The 14616-nt window shown below is 40.9% G+C and overlaps 1 protein-coding gene across 1 annotated transcript; it reads left to right on the top strand.

Moving 5' to 3' along the window:
• The first annotated feature begins 12276 nt into the window (after positions 1-12276).
• On the top strand, positions 12277-12957 carry Gjb2 (gap junction protein beta 2). Its single transcript, XM_026394943.2, has one exon. The coding sequence runs from the start codon at positions 12277-12279 to the stop codon at positions 12955-12957; it is 681 nt and encodes a 226-aa protein (XP_026250728.1).
• The last annotated feature ends 1659 nt before the right edge of the window (positions 12958-14616 follow it).

Here is a 14616-nt window from a genome sequence, read left to right as displayed (position 1 = left end):
TTTAAATTTGTGATTTATTCTTTCACCCATGTATTATTGTTACTTAATTTCTAAATATTTGGCAATTTCTAGATATATAAATATCGATTTAGTTCTGCAAAACTCAGTGTTATTTCTATTCTTTGGAATTTATTGAGTCTTGCTTCACAGTTCAGCACATTTTTTTCTCATATGTACTTGAAAAGCATGTGTATTATGCAGTGACTGCACATGGTATTCTGTAAATGTAAGTGAGGTCAGGTTAATTGATAATACTGTTTAAATATTCTATACCCTTAATAATTATTGTGAATTCTATCAATTACCCAATTATTCTAACTATGAATATGGGTCTGCCATTTCTCCCTTCGGTGCCTTCAATTTTGCCTCATGTATTTTGGTACTCTGTTAGTTAGTGGATACCCATTTAGGATTGATGTCTTCTTGAGGAAATGGCCCTTTTACCATTGGAAACATCTATTTAAATTCTCATTATCTTAATTTGAATTATGTTTTGTGTGGCACAGTCACTGCTGCCTCGTTATGATTTGTTTGTACTATATATGGTTTATTTTAGTCTATCTATGTGTCTATTTCTATTAACTATTTTTCCCTCCTGACAATAGGTCTCTTTTTCCTGTTTCTTCACATGACTTGTAATTTTTTTTTTACTGAATGCTCGACATTGCACATAAAAGAATTTCCAATGGTGTTTTGCTTTTGTTTTGTTTTCCAGTGAATGCAAGTTCTTCTCTTTGCCAGGTGGTTGGAATTAGAATCTGGTCATTCAGATTTATTTATTTGTTTGTTTGTTGTTTGATTGGGGAATTGAACCGGGGTACATTATCCCCAGTGCTTTTTATTTTTTATTTTGAGACAAGGTCTCACTAAGTTGCTTAGGGTCTCACTGAATTGCTGAGACTGGCTTCAAAATTGTTATCCTCCTGCCTCGACCTGTGGAGCTGCTGGGATTACAGGTGTATACCACCACATGCAGAAATCAGATTTCAAGAGTAAAGTTGAGCTGAGACTAATTTGAAGTGTTAATTAAATTGGATGCATCTCTGATACTTAATGGAAACAAGGCATTTCAACTAACTTCACTATACATACCTTTCTATAACTTCACTGTGGAATGGCTTGCCTCTTTGATCTTATCTGTATTTGAGTAAGAAGAAGGCTGAGAAATATATTTCACATTACTTTGGCTCTTCTTTCATTCAATTCTAACAGAGTTCCAAAATTCAAGAACTTGAAATTGTCTAGTTCTCCTTTCCAGTCTTCCCTGCCACTGCCATTTTTGCAGTAAAATTGGGAGACAGTGATTGTTGAGTTAAACAATTTATTTTTGTATTTGGGTCAAGTATTTCTTGTCAGTTTTTGTTGATATGACAAATACAAATTTAAAATGAGAAAAAGTTTATTTTGGCTTGATTTCAAAGATTTCAGTCCGTGGTTGGCTGGCTCTGTTGGCTTTGGGTCTGTGGTGGTGCAGAACATCATGGGGAGTGAGTGGTAGAGTAAAGCTGTCAGCTGATAGTAGCCAAGAAGCAGAGAGAGAGAAGGCCAGGGTTTCAATATCCCCTTCAAGTGTACGTCTCTCATGACCTAAATCACCTCCACCAAGCCCAACCTCCTAACCATTCCACCAGAACCCAGCAGCTGCGGATCAAAAGGTCAACATATGAGCTTCTGGGGAATACTTAAGATTCAAACCATAACAGGTCACTTCCAAATGCCAAACAATATGGCCACTCACACTGTTATTAAAGTCTCGACTGATTTTTCCTTAAGTCTACCATCTGTTCATTTACAGAGACCTGCTTCTCTACCTTCCCACACATATAGAATACTTCCCCCAGATATGGAAACAGCTGTGTCCCGCTCACCATCACTCCCTGTAATTCAGTTCTTCAAAGCTTACTCAGTTAAATGTGCTTTGGAATTGCCATAGAAAAGTATGATTTTCATATTATCAGGTTTTTATTATTTTTACCAAGGGAATAATAGTATTCTGCATTCTATATCCTAATGGGAAGCAGAAGCTATGTAAACAATAGCAAAAGAATGGAAACCATCCAAATATCAATCAATTATGGAATTTTCATTTTTATTATATAGTCAGATCAAGGAAAACATGTAAAAGAATGAGGAAAGTTTTTGTTTACTTACATAAAAATATCCCCATCATAAATCAAATAAGAAAAGCAAAGTTTATTTTGCGTTTCATGCAAAAGAAAGAAAAAAAGTAATGAGTATTTATATAGATTCAAAACATGTATAGGTTTGTACCACATTCCTACATATCAAATGAACATTCCTCCATTTATAATAGGGTTACAATCCCATGGGCATACCATGATAACTTGACAATGTCATAAATCAAAAATATATCTAACGTACCAAACATCATAGTTTAGCAACACAGCACACAATAAAGTGTGTATGTGGATTATGTATGTGGATTCTTAAGGCTCAATTTTCCCCTATGTTGTCTGGGCTGACTGGGGGGCTAACTAGAAGCTGCAGTTCACTGCCACCTGCCCAGAATCATGAGAAAAGATCATACCACACATCACTAGCCCAGGAAAAGACCCAAATGAAGAATTTGAAGTATGATTTCTACTGAATTCATCTTGCTTTCACTCCATCAAGTCAAAAAATTGTAGGTTAAATCAACGCAAGTCAAAAATCATCTGGATGTAAAAATTCTGAAAAGACAAAAACAAAATGAGTAAAAGTTGCCCAGGCAGGCTTTGAACTTACTATTGTTGTTTTGTTTTGTTTTGCTTTGTTGGGGAGGGGAGGCAGTAGTGCTGGGGATTGAACCCAGGGACTTACATATTCTATGCAAGTGATCTACCACTGAGCTACACCCTCAGTCCCCATTATGTATGTGGATTCTTAAGGCTCAATTTTTACTTGTATAAAATGAGATTTAAAACACTTTCTTCACAGAGTTCTGCAATAAAATGAACATTTGACACACTTTGAAATATCAAATCGTGGATAAATAATTAACACAGACACCATTGTATTGGATTATACTCAGAGATTCCTTCATTTATGTGTATGTGCTTTTGTGTGTCAATTATATACTCTAAACTTAGTCACTCAATTATGTTACATCCACAACAGTCTATTGTTTTTCTTTGGTAAACTGTAAGCAGGGATTGTGTCTTTTCAAAACCTATCAACCTAGTAGTCTACATACATGTTGTGCAGCATGTAAGAAAAAGTGAATGTTTCCCACTGTATAATTATTAAGAGGCTAATATCAAGATTTTGCAGATTTCCCAATACTATCTTCACCCACCGAAAGTGTATATATGGGAGCCCCATATCATCAAAATAGTCTAATATTCTAAATTCCACACCACCACTGATTCATTTCAAAGCCAGTAAAGAGATGATAAAAAGCATTATGTTTATTGCCTCCTCTTTTCCAAAGCACAGTTATCTAAAGTATGCTTTTGACATAAAAAATTCTGGTTATTTACATACAATCCACTAAAATGGCTCATTCATGACAGTTGCTATTAGATACCAATGCACTATTTATATACCTTTTCAGACAAATTATTTTATTTAGTTTGTAAAACAACAATCAGATGTTGTTAGTGCTTCTCAGATCAGAAAGGGGAGCCCTGGTGCAAGAAGTATAATGATAAATTGTCCTTTCTCAACCTGCAAAAAAGTTCCTAAGCAGCCCATCCACCAACACATCTCATCAGGTAGGGGCTTGCTGCTGTGCTTCAGCTTAGACAAGGAGGCCACTCTTGGGGCTCCCATGCCTCTCCCCTTCCTAATAACACAATTTCACTTGCAGCCCAAAGTAATATATCTGCCCTGAAAATAGAATAGAACAGAGGCTTTCCAAGAGTTTTCCTAAAGCAACCTACAGCAGGAAATGCATTTTACACTGGATCCACGACACATATAGCTAACAAACTTCTTATACAAAGCATTACTTACCCTTGCTTACAGCAACATACTCTACCTGGTGTGGTAGTGGTCACCTATAATCCAAGCTACTCCAGAGGCTGAGACAGGAGGATTGCAAGTTCAGTGCTAGCCAGGGCAGCTAGCAACACTTTGTCTTAATTTTAAAAAATAAAATAAAAGGGCTGAGAATGTTGCTCAGTGGTAGAGCACCACTGGTGTTCAATTCCCAATAATTGTGTGGGGAGGACGCAGGTTTAGCAACACATTCTGGTACTTTATTTTCTATTCTATTTTACTTCATTTTTTCAAAGAAGGAAAAATTGTTATACAGCCCATTAATGAGGTCAAAACCAGAAACTCTACAGACTAAACGATTATCCATGAAGTGTATGCACCAAACAGAGGTTCCTGGCAAGTCTTCCCAGTGCCATCTACTGTGAGCTCCAGGTATTGCAAACCCTCCCCCCCCCTCCCACCTGCCTACCCATCCCCACCCACCACCATCCCAGTCTTGGCACAGACTTTTTTTTTAAGAATTGAGATTAAATCAGAGAACACTTCTACCAAAGTGAAAATGGTTCTGAAACTAGCATTTCATGAAAAGCTGCTGTAATCTATCAAATATAACATAACCTGTAATCAACAGTCCCTTGTCAAATGTATGACTATGTTTTTTCTATAGCAGTACATCTTGTGTTTTCTCTAACTTGTTCCAAAAACTATTCAAAATAATATAAATTACAATATTGCTGTGACATAAATTAGAATATAGAAATCTCCTTTTCTCCTTTGTGAATGATGCAATATTTCTGTGTTGACAAGCCACTGAATAACTTACAGAATTTAATTTTTATATTCTATAGAAGTATATTTTTCCTAGCAGTCAATCTAAGGAGTTATAGTTCTGCATTCATTTCTGACCAAAATGTGTTTTGGATGCAAATACATTTGGAAATATCTCTGTAATTTCTCCATGGTCTGCTTAAATAATCATAAAAGAGCCCACGTTCACCCAGCAAGGCTAATGCAGCAATTTTAATTTACCCAGAATATTTTATGTGTGAAATAAGAATAGAATGAAAACAACAAAATGCTTATGACTATTTGTCACAACTTAAAAGTAGCAATTTTAAATGAGATGTCTTTAATTTGAAAGTAAAGAGAACAATTAAATTAGTGAAGTCTGAAACCTTATTCTTTTTTTACCCTTTGAATATAACAATTGAATTTTCCCTCCAAATAATCTGACATTAACAATTTTCAGAAAACATAGTGAGGGTGTGATTCAATGATGCAGAGAGAAATTATTAGTGAAACAGTATTCCCTATAATAATCACCTACAAAGATTAAAAAGGTTCACAGGAGAACCACTCCTGCATTGAAATTACATTATCATATGTAAGTTGTTATTAATTATCCAGGGATGCCAGAGGGCTCTTCAGTTTCCAACTGCTATTTTGGGAAAGGCTGAATTTTCTCTTTTTTTAACCAGTTATTAATATGATTAATATTTCATCATTAAAGTCAAGAAAAGAGGGTGTGGCCCTATAGCTAATGGATTCAACTTGCCCTAAAATTGCCAACTAGTAGGCAGGGGCTCCATGCTATTAAGTCTCTTCTCATATTGCAACATTTTCTGCCAACAGATGATTTGTGAGTCAGAAATGTAACTGATATATTTTTAATGTGCACTCAGAGCATCCTTCCCAGGGGGAATTCAGAAGGTTGCACCAACAGGCAGCAGGCAAATAATCATTCATCAAAATGTCAAGAAATATGATTTATCTAGCACTGATTTCTTACACAACAATCAGTTCTTTCTACTGGATTTATTTTAAAACAACTGTCAAATTAAAATACAAATAGCTTTAAATGTTAGACTTTTCACCTTTAATCTTACAAGTGCATCATTTGCAACATCTGCATAAAAGTTCAGTTCAATCATAATGGACCAGGATTTACCTACTTGGTACTAACATATGTAAAATTAGCATTCATTTCTCTTTGATGTGACAAGGTGTGGCTGTCACAGATCCTCACTAGTTAATCATCAATAGTTACTCCACAGGTCTCTGTTCTTCCCTGGCCACTGTCCATCCTATTAGTTTCATTCAAAATCAAACTGGTAGATACCAGAGTTCTTTGCTTAAAGCCAAGCCCAAAACTATTCTGTGTCTGATTAATCCCTACCAGTTAATGAGTTAAAGTTGAGTTGGTCAGCAGCAGGTATGTCCAGAGCTCTACTGATCTCACGAAGGAGTAGGAAGGATTGGGGTAGAGGAGAAGGGCTGAGCTTCTCTAGGATTAAAGTGTCAAAAGATGAAAACAGGATGAGAAAATAATGCTTACATTTACCAAAGTAATACTTTTAATAGAAATAAATGCAGCAGTATGAAAGTCCTATTTACAAAATGACTACTGGATTTATTTTTTAAAATATTAATTTGTGGTGCGATCTGCTAATTGGGTACATATCTAAGTTCATTTGGAGATGATCTCAAATATCCAAACCTTTCCCTACTATTTTTCACCTTACCTCTTCTCTTTTTTTCTCCCCTACTCTGGAACACACACATACAAAATTTCCTGCCCTCGGAGAACTCCAAAGCTACTGAGGAAGAAAACACCAATACAAAGAAAAACAACAGAAACCATGGAAAACAGAATAAAATCAAATGTTGAATTGTAACTGAAGACTTCAGAACCGTAGGAGTTTTGACTATAAATTCCAAAATCTGGAGTGATAGTTAGCCAACAATACACAATCGTTATTCAAATTTAGAGAATCAAATCAAGGAATACAAGGAAAAGAAAGCTGAACTTGTCATTGTGATATGGGCACTAAAGCCTAAGATGAAATTTTTCATTGAGGGAAAATCAATCTGCAATCTCCAAACCATCTTTACCAGCCAGCGTCCTACACTGGCTTTTTTTTTTCATTCTAACCCAGCCAGGACTTCAATAGATTCCTAACAACACTGACCCTAAGAGACTAAAGGGAGAGCTCACCGGCCAGCTACTCCACCCCAAGACCTCTCAACCTTAAGGTGTGTTCAGGCCAGGAAGCTGCCTACACAGGACTGGCCTAATTTTTCACAAGCTGATTCAGCACATCTCTCCAGTGGCAGGGCTTTGGGCAGCTCCTGGGGCTTTGTCTCTTCATGAACAGACACTCCCTCTTAGACTAAGACTTAGAACTAGAAGGTGAGGTAGTAGCCACGGTACCCACGGTACTCACGTTCACCCATGCAAGAACGGCAGATGTTGGCTTATGGCCTACGGGGCTCCAGCTTTGCAAGGAAAAGTCAATACCTTCACGCAAACTATGGTAATCATGGGAAATCCATTTCTGCCTTGTCAGGATGAATCATCCTCACTTCAGGTAGAACTGACCTGAGGAAACCCTGCGTGAGAATGTGCAGCCTGCTCCTCTAAGAACTGGCTGCTCTGCAGGAATCATGAAGCAAGGAATGGGAGGAGACTGGACAAACGTGGCCTACTCCTCACATTCATTTCTCATCTGACTTCCTGTCACTAGCATCTCAAGACATCAAAATGCCCAACCAAATACCCAACCCTAAGTCCTCACATTGAGGCATCAAGCTTCGCAGAGAAAGAACTAAAGTGTGCGGGACATGCTTTCCAGAAGCTTCTCCAGAAATCCTATCAGTACCCCTTCTAGCAGTATGTGTACTGGGAGGGAGGGATGGGATTGGTAGACTTCATTCTGTGCTCTTTCCTTTCTGAATAATCTGGGCAACTACCCCTCCACCCCCCGCAAAAAAAAAAAAAAAAAAAAAAAAAAAAAAGTAACCTCCTTGCAATTTCCCAATTGTGGAAAGAGGATGAAGCTGTCAGGGTCCGAGCCAGAGCACCCTCTGCTGATGGCCGGACGACTCCCTCTAGGCAGGCAGAGACCCTGTGGCCAGCTTTGGCAAAAAGAAGCAAGACTTGTCACCTCCACACACACCCATTCTTGGCTTTTGGCATACCCTTCAAAGTGATCGAATTAAATAGGTAACTCAGAGAAATCCAAGTGGGGATTTAGCCAACACTGATGGCGCTCCATCTTCGCTGGCCCTGAACCCAATTTCCAGAGGCCCTGAGCCCTGCTCTGTGGTTCCCCTAAGTGATAGCCTCTCCTGCATTGGAATCTCAGGACTTGCAAATAAATTTTCACATCGTTGGAACGCCTGCTTAAATAATAATAAACAGAACTTCAAATGCAATCGTAGTCTTGAACTAGTAGGAGTAGAAATAACACCAACAACTACTCTTCAAACCCACCTACTCCTTCAAATGCAGGGAGCTGGGGCCTGGGGCTTGGCGTCCTCCGAGGTGGAGACGCAGAGCCTTAGCTGGCTCCTGCCTGGCCTGCCCAGGGGCTGAAGGGAAGGGAAATAGGGCATTCGTGGAGCCCTGGACTCTAGGGAAGCTCCAGAGGGTCACAAGGGGACTCCGGAGGCTTAGAGGCTTTGGTGACCTCTTGGGGTTCGGGGGCCCCAAGAAGCTTCAGGAGCCGGGGAGGCCCGGAGGGCCCCGCCCGAGGCGCTGGGGGGGGGCGGTGCGGGCGGCAAGGAGCCGCCCCCTCCGTAACTTTCTCGGTAGCTCCAGGGAAGAGGCGGGGTGTGGGGTGCGGTTAAAAGGCGGCGCTGCAGCAGACAGGTGTTGAAGACCCGCAGCGCCCGGCGCGCTCGGCTGTCCCGACTCGGAGCCCGTCGGCTGCGCTCCGGCCTGCGGCGAGCGAGCGCGGAGGCGGCCCCCGCCCAGGACTAGCCCCAGATCCGAGGGAGCGCCCCAGGAGCTGCCAGAGACCCTTCGCCGCCCGCCGGGCCCCGCCGCACGCTCTCTCCGGACGCAGGTGAGGCCGCGGGCCAGCGTCCCCCGCTCGCAGCTGTACGCCGGGCGCCGACCTGTGATGCCCCGGGGCGGTCTAGGCCGAGAGGGACTTGGGGAAGGCCGAGGAAACTAAGCCCGGACGCCCCACCTCCGAGGTCTGGGGACCCCTAGGGTCTGGCGAGGAGTTCACAGGAGCGAGTCGTGACCGCTGCCTGGGGGCTGGAGGCAGGTGGCGAGAGTACATTTCTGGGTAGGAGTATCAAGGGCCGGACTCTGGAAGTTGAATGGAGCTGCCTGGGCTGGGTTTGCAGTGGCGGCTGGGGAAAGGGACGAGGTGGCACCACCCCCGACCTAGAAATCGAGTTTTGCGCCTGGTGCGCGTATCAGAGGGAAAAAGCGGGACCAGGCCAACCCGAGAGCTATGGTGGCATCTGTTGCCGATATTACTAGGGGCTAATTCCCCCCACAGTCTTCTGGCTACTTTATCTGCCACCACCAAAAGTTTTAAATTAACCAGAAGCTTTTTTTTAGAAAGCAAACTCACTTTAGTTTGTTAAGCAGGAAGCCTCCACGGGAAGAAACCGACCTTTACCTCCTCGCGTTCTCTTTGCAAAGAAAGTACTAGGGTGAAGTCGGGGCGATTACCTAGAACTCGCACCTAATACAGTTCCTGGGACAGGGCAGACCGGAGGCTAAACATGGGTCAGGACTTTGGTTGCTTTTCTTTCTTTCTTTCTTTCTTTCTTTTTTTTTTTTTTTTTTAAACACTTCAAGAGCTTTTACTTCCAGGAGAAGTTCTCCAACTGGAAGGAAAACTCATAGGACACTTACTCTCAGAGGAGGTGGTGTGCAGTTGAGAAATATGTCCTTTTAGGATGCTTGCATCAGTCCCTCCGTCGCCCCTTATGGAGGTGGGGAATAAGCCTGCCCAGTGAGCTTTTTCCAGATTCCTCAGAGCTAGACTTTAGGACCTGAGACGATCTTGAGATGTGTAGGACAGCCATGCCTCCATGTGCCTTTTGAGTCCATTTTAAAACTGAGTTAAGTCAGTCACAATTAAAGACACCCATAAGAAGGTGGGGAGCTGTGTAGGGACAGGTCCTTTAGATGGATCCACCAGTTAGGTAAGGGGTGGGAAGGTAAGGGGCAAATAACTCCTTGTTCCTTTTCTGGAACTGGGTGATTCACCTAGTGCCTTCCCAAAAGAAGTGAACCAACCCCTGGACTCGTGCTCTGGCAATGCTCCAAGCAATTGCAGAGTGGCCTGGGCCAGGTAGGAACCTGCATGTGACTGCCCAAGTCAGGAGGCCAGGAGAGCAGCTCTGGGGCAAATTTGTACATTGAGAACAATTTCACCCTGCTTTTTTAGTCCATCTTACCTTGTTATTCTTATCCCATTGGGGGCTCAAATTTTAATTTATTCCTCTTCTTGAAAGGGCCTTTAAAGCAGGTAGCAAGCAGTAATGTGGGTGCAATGGCATGCACCTGTAGTCTCAGCTACTTGGAAGGCTGAGGCTGAAGGATCACTTGAGCCCAGAAGTTGGAAACCAGCCTGGTCAAGATAGCAATACTCAAAAAACAAGTAGCTATAACTTTGGTTTTAGAACAACAACAAGATAGAGGTTACTTGGAACTGTATTTTTCTCAACTGAGGGTGACTAGACTGTTCTATAGAATGTATAGGATCTGTGTTTGATACTATAGAGGTGGGCCAAGCATAAATCCCAAATTCCCCTTCCACCTCCATAGTTTTGACCAGGTATATGGAGGCTTATTTCAATGAGTGTCCTGTTTTCCCTTTAGTGAGTGCCCATGAAAAACTGGAAATTCTAATTCCAGGAGGTGGTTTTATTAAAATCTGAATGCTGTTTCTTTCAGTGGTTTTGCTGTTGAAGGCAGTATTAGATTGAGCTGTGAGACTTTTCAAAGGACAACTGACTCACGTAAGGGCCTCTCTGACAGTCTGAATTTAAATGGGTCAGGGCTGAACCTGAACTAAATCACCATTTTTTTTTTCTAGTGACATTTCTTCTTTCAAACTGAATGAGGCTAAATGTTTTACCATTTCCGTATATTTCAGTCTGACTTAACTTTCTTGCCCGGGGATCTTCTGCCTCCTCTGATCAAGGTGGCATTGAATAGGTTCAGTCAGATCTTGGTGTCCCACAGCAGCAACTGTAGGTAATGAGAGACATTCAGTCTGAGCCTGCCTTGAGAGTCCAGCAGGAAACAGGATGCAACTTGCCTAAAATCAGGAGCTCAGGATGCTTTTAAGTAAGAGAAGGAGGATTCATTACAGCTTAGAAAGGGTGGAAAAGAGGTGACTCATGAGGACTGTGGAGAGGATGGAATCTTGTTTAGAAGAGAAGTTGATTGTGTCAGACAGGGTGTAGCTATGAATCAATGAAGACAGTTCATATCCTGGGATGAAATAGAAGGCCTCTGGCTCATGGAAGATTATCCATGGGCCCTTTCACACCTGCTTTCAGTAAGGAGTATGTTACCCCAGCAGATTTTGGTTCTAAACTACAACAATGATGGGCTTCATTGGACCAGCCATGGGGAACCACTGGTTGAATTTTTGGTCATTTTTCATAAAGTGTCTCTTAGAAATACTTCTAACCATAACCCATAACAACAATACTGTTGCAGCACTTATCTAAACAGATACTTTGAGTACTAACCAGTCAGTCCCAATGTGACGGTGAGGCCACCAACCTGTACACAAAAATCCATGCACAGAGCAACTCTTCTACTTGAAGAGACCATTTATTCCTACTTTTCTCCATATAGAAGAAGGAATCAAGGCCCTTGGTGAAATGTTAATTTGCAGGGGGTGTCAAATGTAAATAGAACCATTTGTAATAACCATTTCACTGCTACATCCCAAGCCTATGAAAATGAACTGAAATATTTTAAGTAAAGGGGTTCTGCAGGGAAAATTGATACAACACTGGATTAGGTGGACTTCCATAAATTATATCACCTGAACTTGGCCTCTCAGCATTTAAGGTAAATGCTGGTCAAAACTAGGGCAGTTCCACTGGTACAGTCCAAAACTTGTTGCTACCAGTGGATCTAACTATTGAACCCTGAATGGCTGTGGTGGAGTTGGTAATATCCCAGGAGAATCTGTGGAAGAATCAATAGATTGGGTCAGAACTCATTTGTACCTTTAAGCTAACAAGTACTTTGCATCGGTGTACCCCATACCCCAAATATTTATTATATGCTAAAGATTGGGTGAATTACTCAAGTGAACAAGCTACTCATTATTAGCAAACATATAGAAACTTGTTCAAGATTGTTTAGGAGCTACATATTTAATCCTGTGGCAAACCAAATTGGTTTTGCCTTCACTATTTTGGAGGAGGATAGAGTCAATGCTCAGGAAGAGATTTAAAAGTGCTTACTTTCCCAGACCCAGAGAAATTATCCAGATTCTGTCCAGACTAGTGATCTCTATGTCATGTTCATTTTTCTTTTCCAGCACCAACCTCCCAGAGAACAGGATGGATTGGGGCACACTACAGACTATCCTGGGGGGTGTCAACAAACACTCCACCAGTATTGGTAAAATCTGGCTCACTGTCCTCTTCATTTTTCGCATCATGATCCTTGTGGTGGCTGCCAAGGAGGTATGGGGAGATGAGCAAGCTGATTTTATCTGCAACACACTCCAGCCTGGCTGCAAAAATGTTTGCTACGACCACCACTTCCCCATCTCTCACATCCGGCTTTGGGCACTGCAGCTGATCTTTGTATCCACACCAGCACTCCTGGTGGCCATGCACGTGGCCTACCGGAGACATGAGAAGAAAAGGAAGTTCATGAAGGGAGAGATGAAGAATGAATATAAGGACATTGAAGAGATCAAAACCCAGAAGGTTCGTATTGAAGGGTCCCTGTGGTGGACCTACACCAGCAGCATCTTCTTCCGGGTCATCTTCGAAGCTGTCTTCATGTATGTCTTTTACGTCATGTACAATGGCTTCTTCATGCAGCGTCTGGTGAAGTGTAACGCCTGGCCTTGTCCCAATACGGTGGACTGCTTTATCTCCAGGCCCACAGAAAAGACTGTCTTTACGGTGTTCATGATTGCAGTGTCTGGAATATGTATCCTGCTAAATGTCACAGAATTGTGTTATTTGCTCATTAGATACTGCTCAGGGAAGTCCAGAAAACCAGTTTAACACATTTGCCCAGCTGTTAGAAAAAGATTGCATGAAAGGATGAAGCAACCTGTGCTTAGCTGTCAAGGTTCAGTCACCAGCATTTCCCAAGACAAAAGATTCCCATCTTAAAGGCAACCATTCAACCCCCTCCCCAGGAGGCCTCACATGAAACTCCAGATGCCTCCATGGGGCTCTCCCCTCCCAAAGCTCCAAAATAAAGCCCTAATTCTCTGCCTGTATTAATTTTTACTAAAGTTAGTTCCAGTAAGATCCTGTATTGTTAGGGCTTATTCCTGTAAGATATTTTCATATTTTAAACAAAGGATTCTGGTATTTGTTTCTTCTTCTTTGGGGATGGGAGAGAGAAAGAGCCAGGTTATAAAAGAAATGCTGAGAAAGTTCAAGTGCTTCCCTTTGAATACTTTTGCCAAGTTTCCCCCAGTTAAAGGTGAACATAGAAAATTGTGGTTCTTTTATTTGCTTTGGAAGTTTTAATCTGTAACAATGGACAAAGTTATCTAATGCTTCAAGCTCTGTTGTACTTTTTTTTTTTTTTTTAATGAAGACTTTAAAGTAAGATAGGTTCTTTTGATGTTTTGGAAACCATTATATGTTCCTCCTATTTCAAAGTCTCAGATTGTGATATGTAAATGGTTTGTATTAGATCCTACAATTTAATTTAAAAGATGGCCTTTTGGTTATGAGTACTTTGCAGTGCTGCCAAGAGGCAGCCTGCTATATTAATAGTGATTATGTTGTGCACAACAACGTTGCAGCCTCTCTCAAGACAAACTAGAAGTTCTTAGTGATGGCCTATGATAGCAGATGGCCTCTTTTCAAAAATTTTAGTTTTGCATAAGAAGTACAGACTAGAGATACCACCAGTTGCTACTTGCAACAAGGCTGACTCAACATCCTCTCTTCCCCTCCAACATTTGCCTTCTTCATTACTGTGGTACATGGTACCCAACCTCAAAAGAACACTGATTTAAAGAGGTTGCGCCGGAATTGTTTTGCCACAGTACAATTTAATGGTGCAGAACAAAAGGGGGTTGGGAGACAGGGGGGTTTACTATTTTTAAAGAACCAATGGAAAGACTAGACTCTAAAGTCTGTTGATTAAAAATGAGTTTTTTTCTACTTTGAATATTTGTTTGCTGTTCTCTTCTGCATCCATTTTTTTAAGTGAAAATAGAATAGGCCTTTGTAGAAATAGAAACTAGGGTTTAGATCAATATGTAATAGTTTAATAGGACAAATTGAATCCTGATATTACCATTATGCTTGACATTTCCAAAAAACAATAATCGACATACTTCAATGAGGGGAAACATTTTCCTGTTGGCAAAAAATAGTAATGTAAGACCATTTTGTAATAATAAATAGCTTTCATTACTTGCTTGTTACTGAAATACTTTTGTAAAGTCTCAAATATCACTGAAAATGTTAAAATATAACTAATCCACACACTGATTCTTTAAAATCTAAGTTTTTGTAAAATATCAAATTTTAACTTAATTTACAACTATTTTGCATAAGTATATTCATATTTTATATTTGAAAACACCTCATGAGTATATTAACAGGTTATATCTACCCACTGTTCTGGGATTCTTCTGCTTCAGTTAAAGCAAAACCTCTGTGACTAAAAAAAATATTGGTAAGAAAGGAAGAAAA

This window comes from Urocitellus parryii, chromosome 2 (genome assembly GCF_045843805.1).
Source record: "Urocitellus parryii isolate mUroPar1 chromosome 2, mUroPar1.hap1, whole genome shotgun sequence".
NCBI classification, from domain to species: Eukaryota; Metazoa; Chordata; class Mammalia; order Rodentia; family Sciuridae; genus Urocitellus; species Urocitellus parryii.
Note: the sequence above shows the minus strand (reverse complement) of the source record. Positions and strands in the feature narration are given on the sequence as shown.

What these genes read in the sequence shown, in the direction of transcription:
- Gjb2 (XM_026394943.2), top strand. Translation starts at nt 12,277, where the DNA reads ATGGATTGGGGCACACTACAGACTATCCTGGGGGGTGTCAACAAACAC.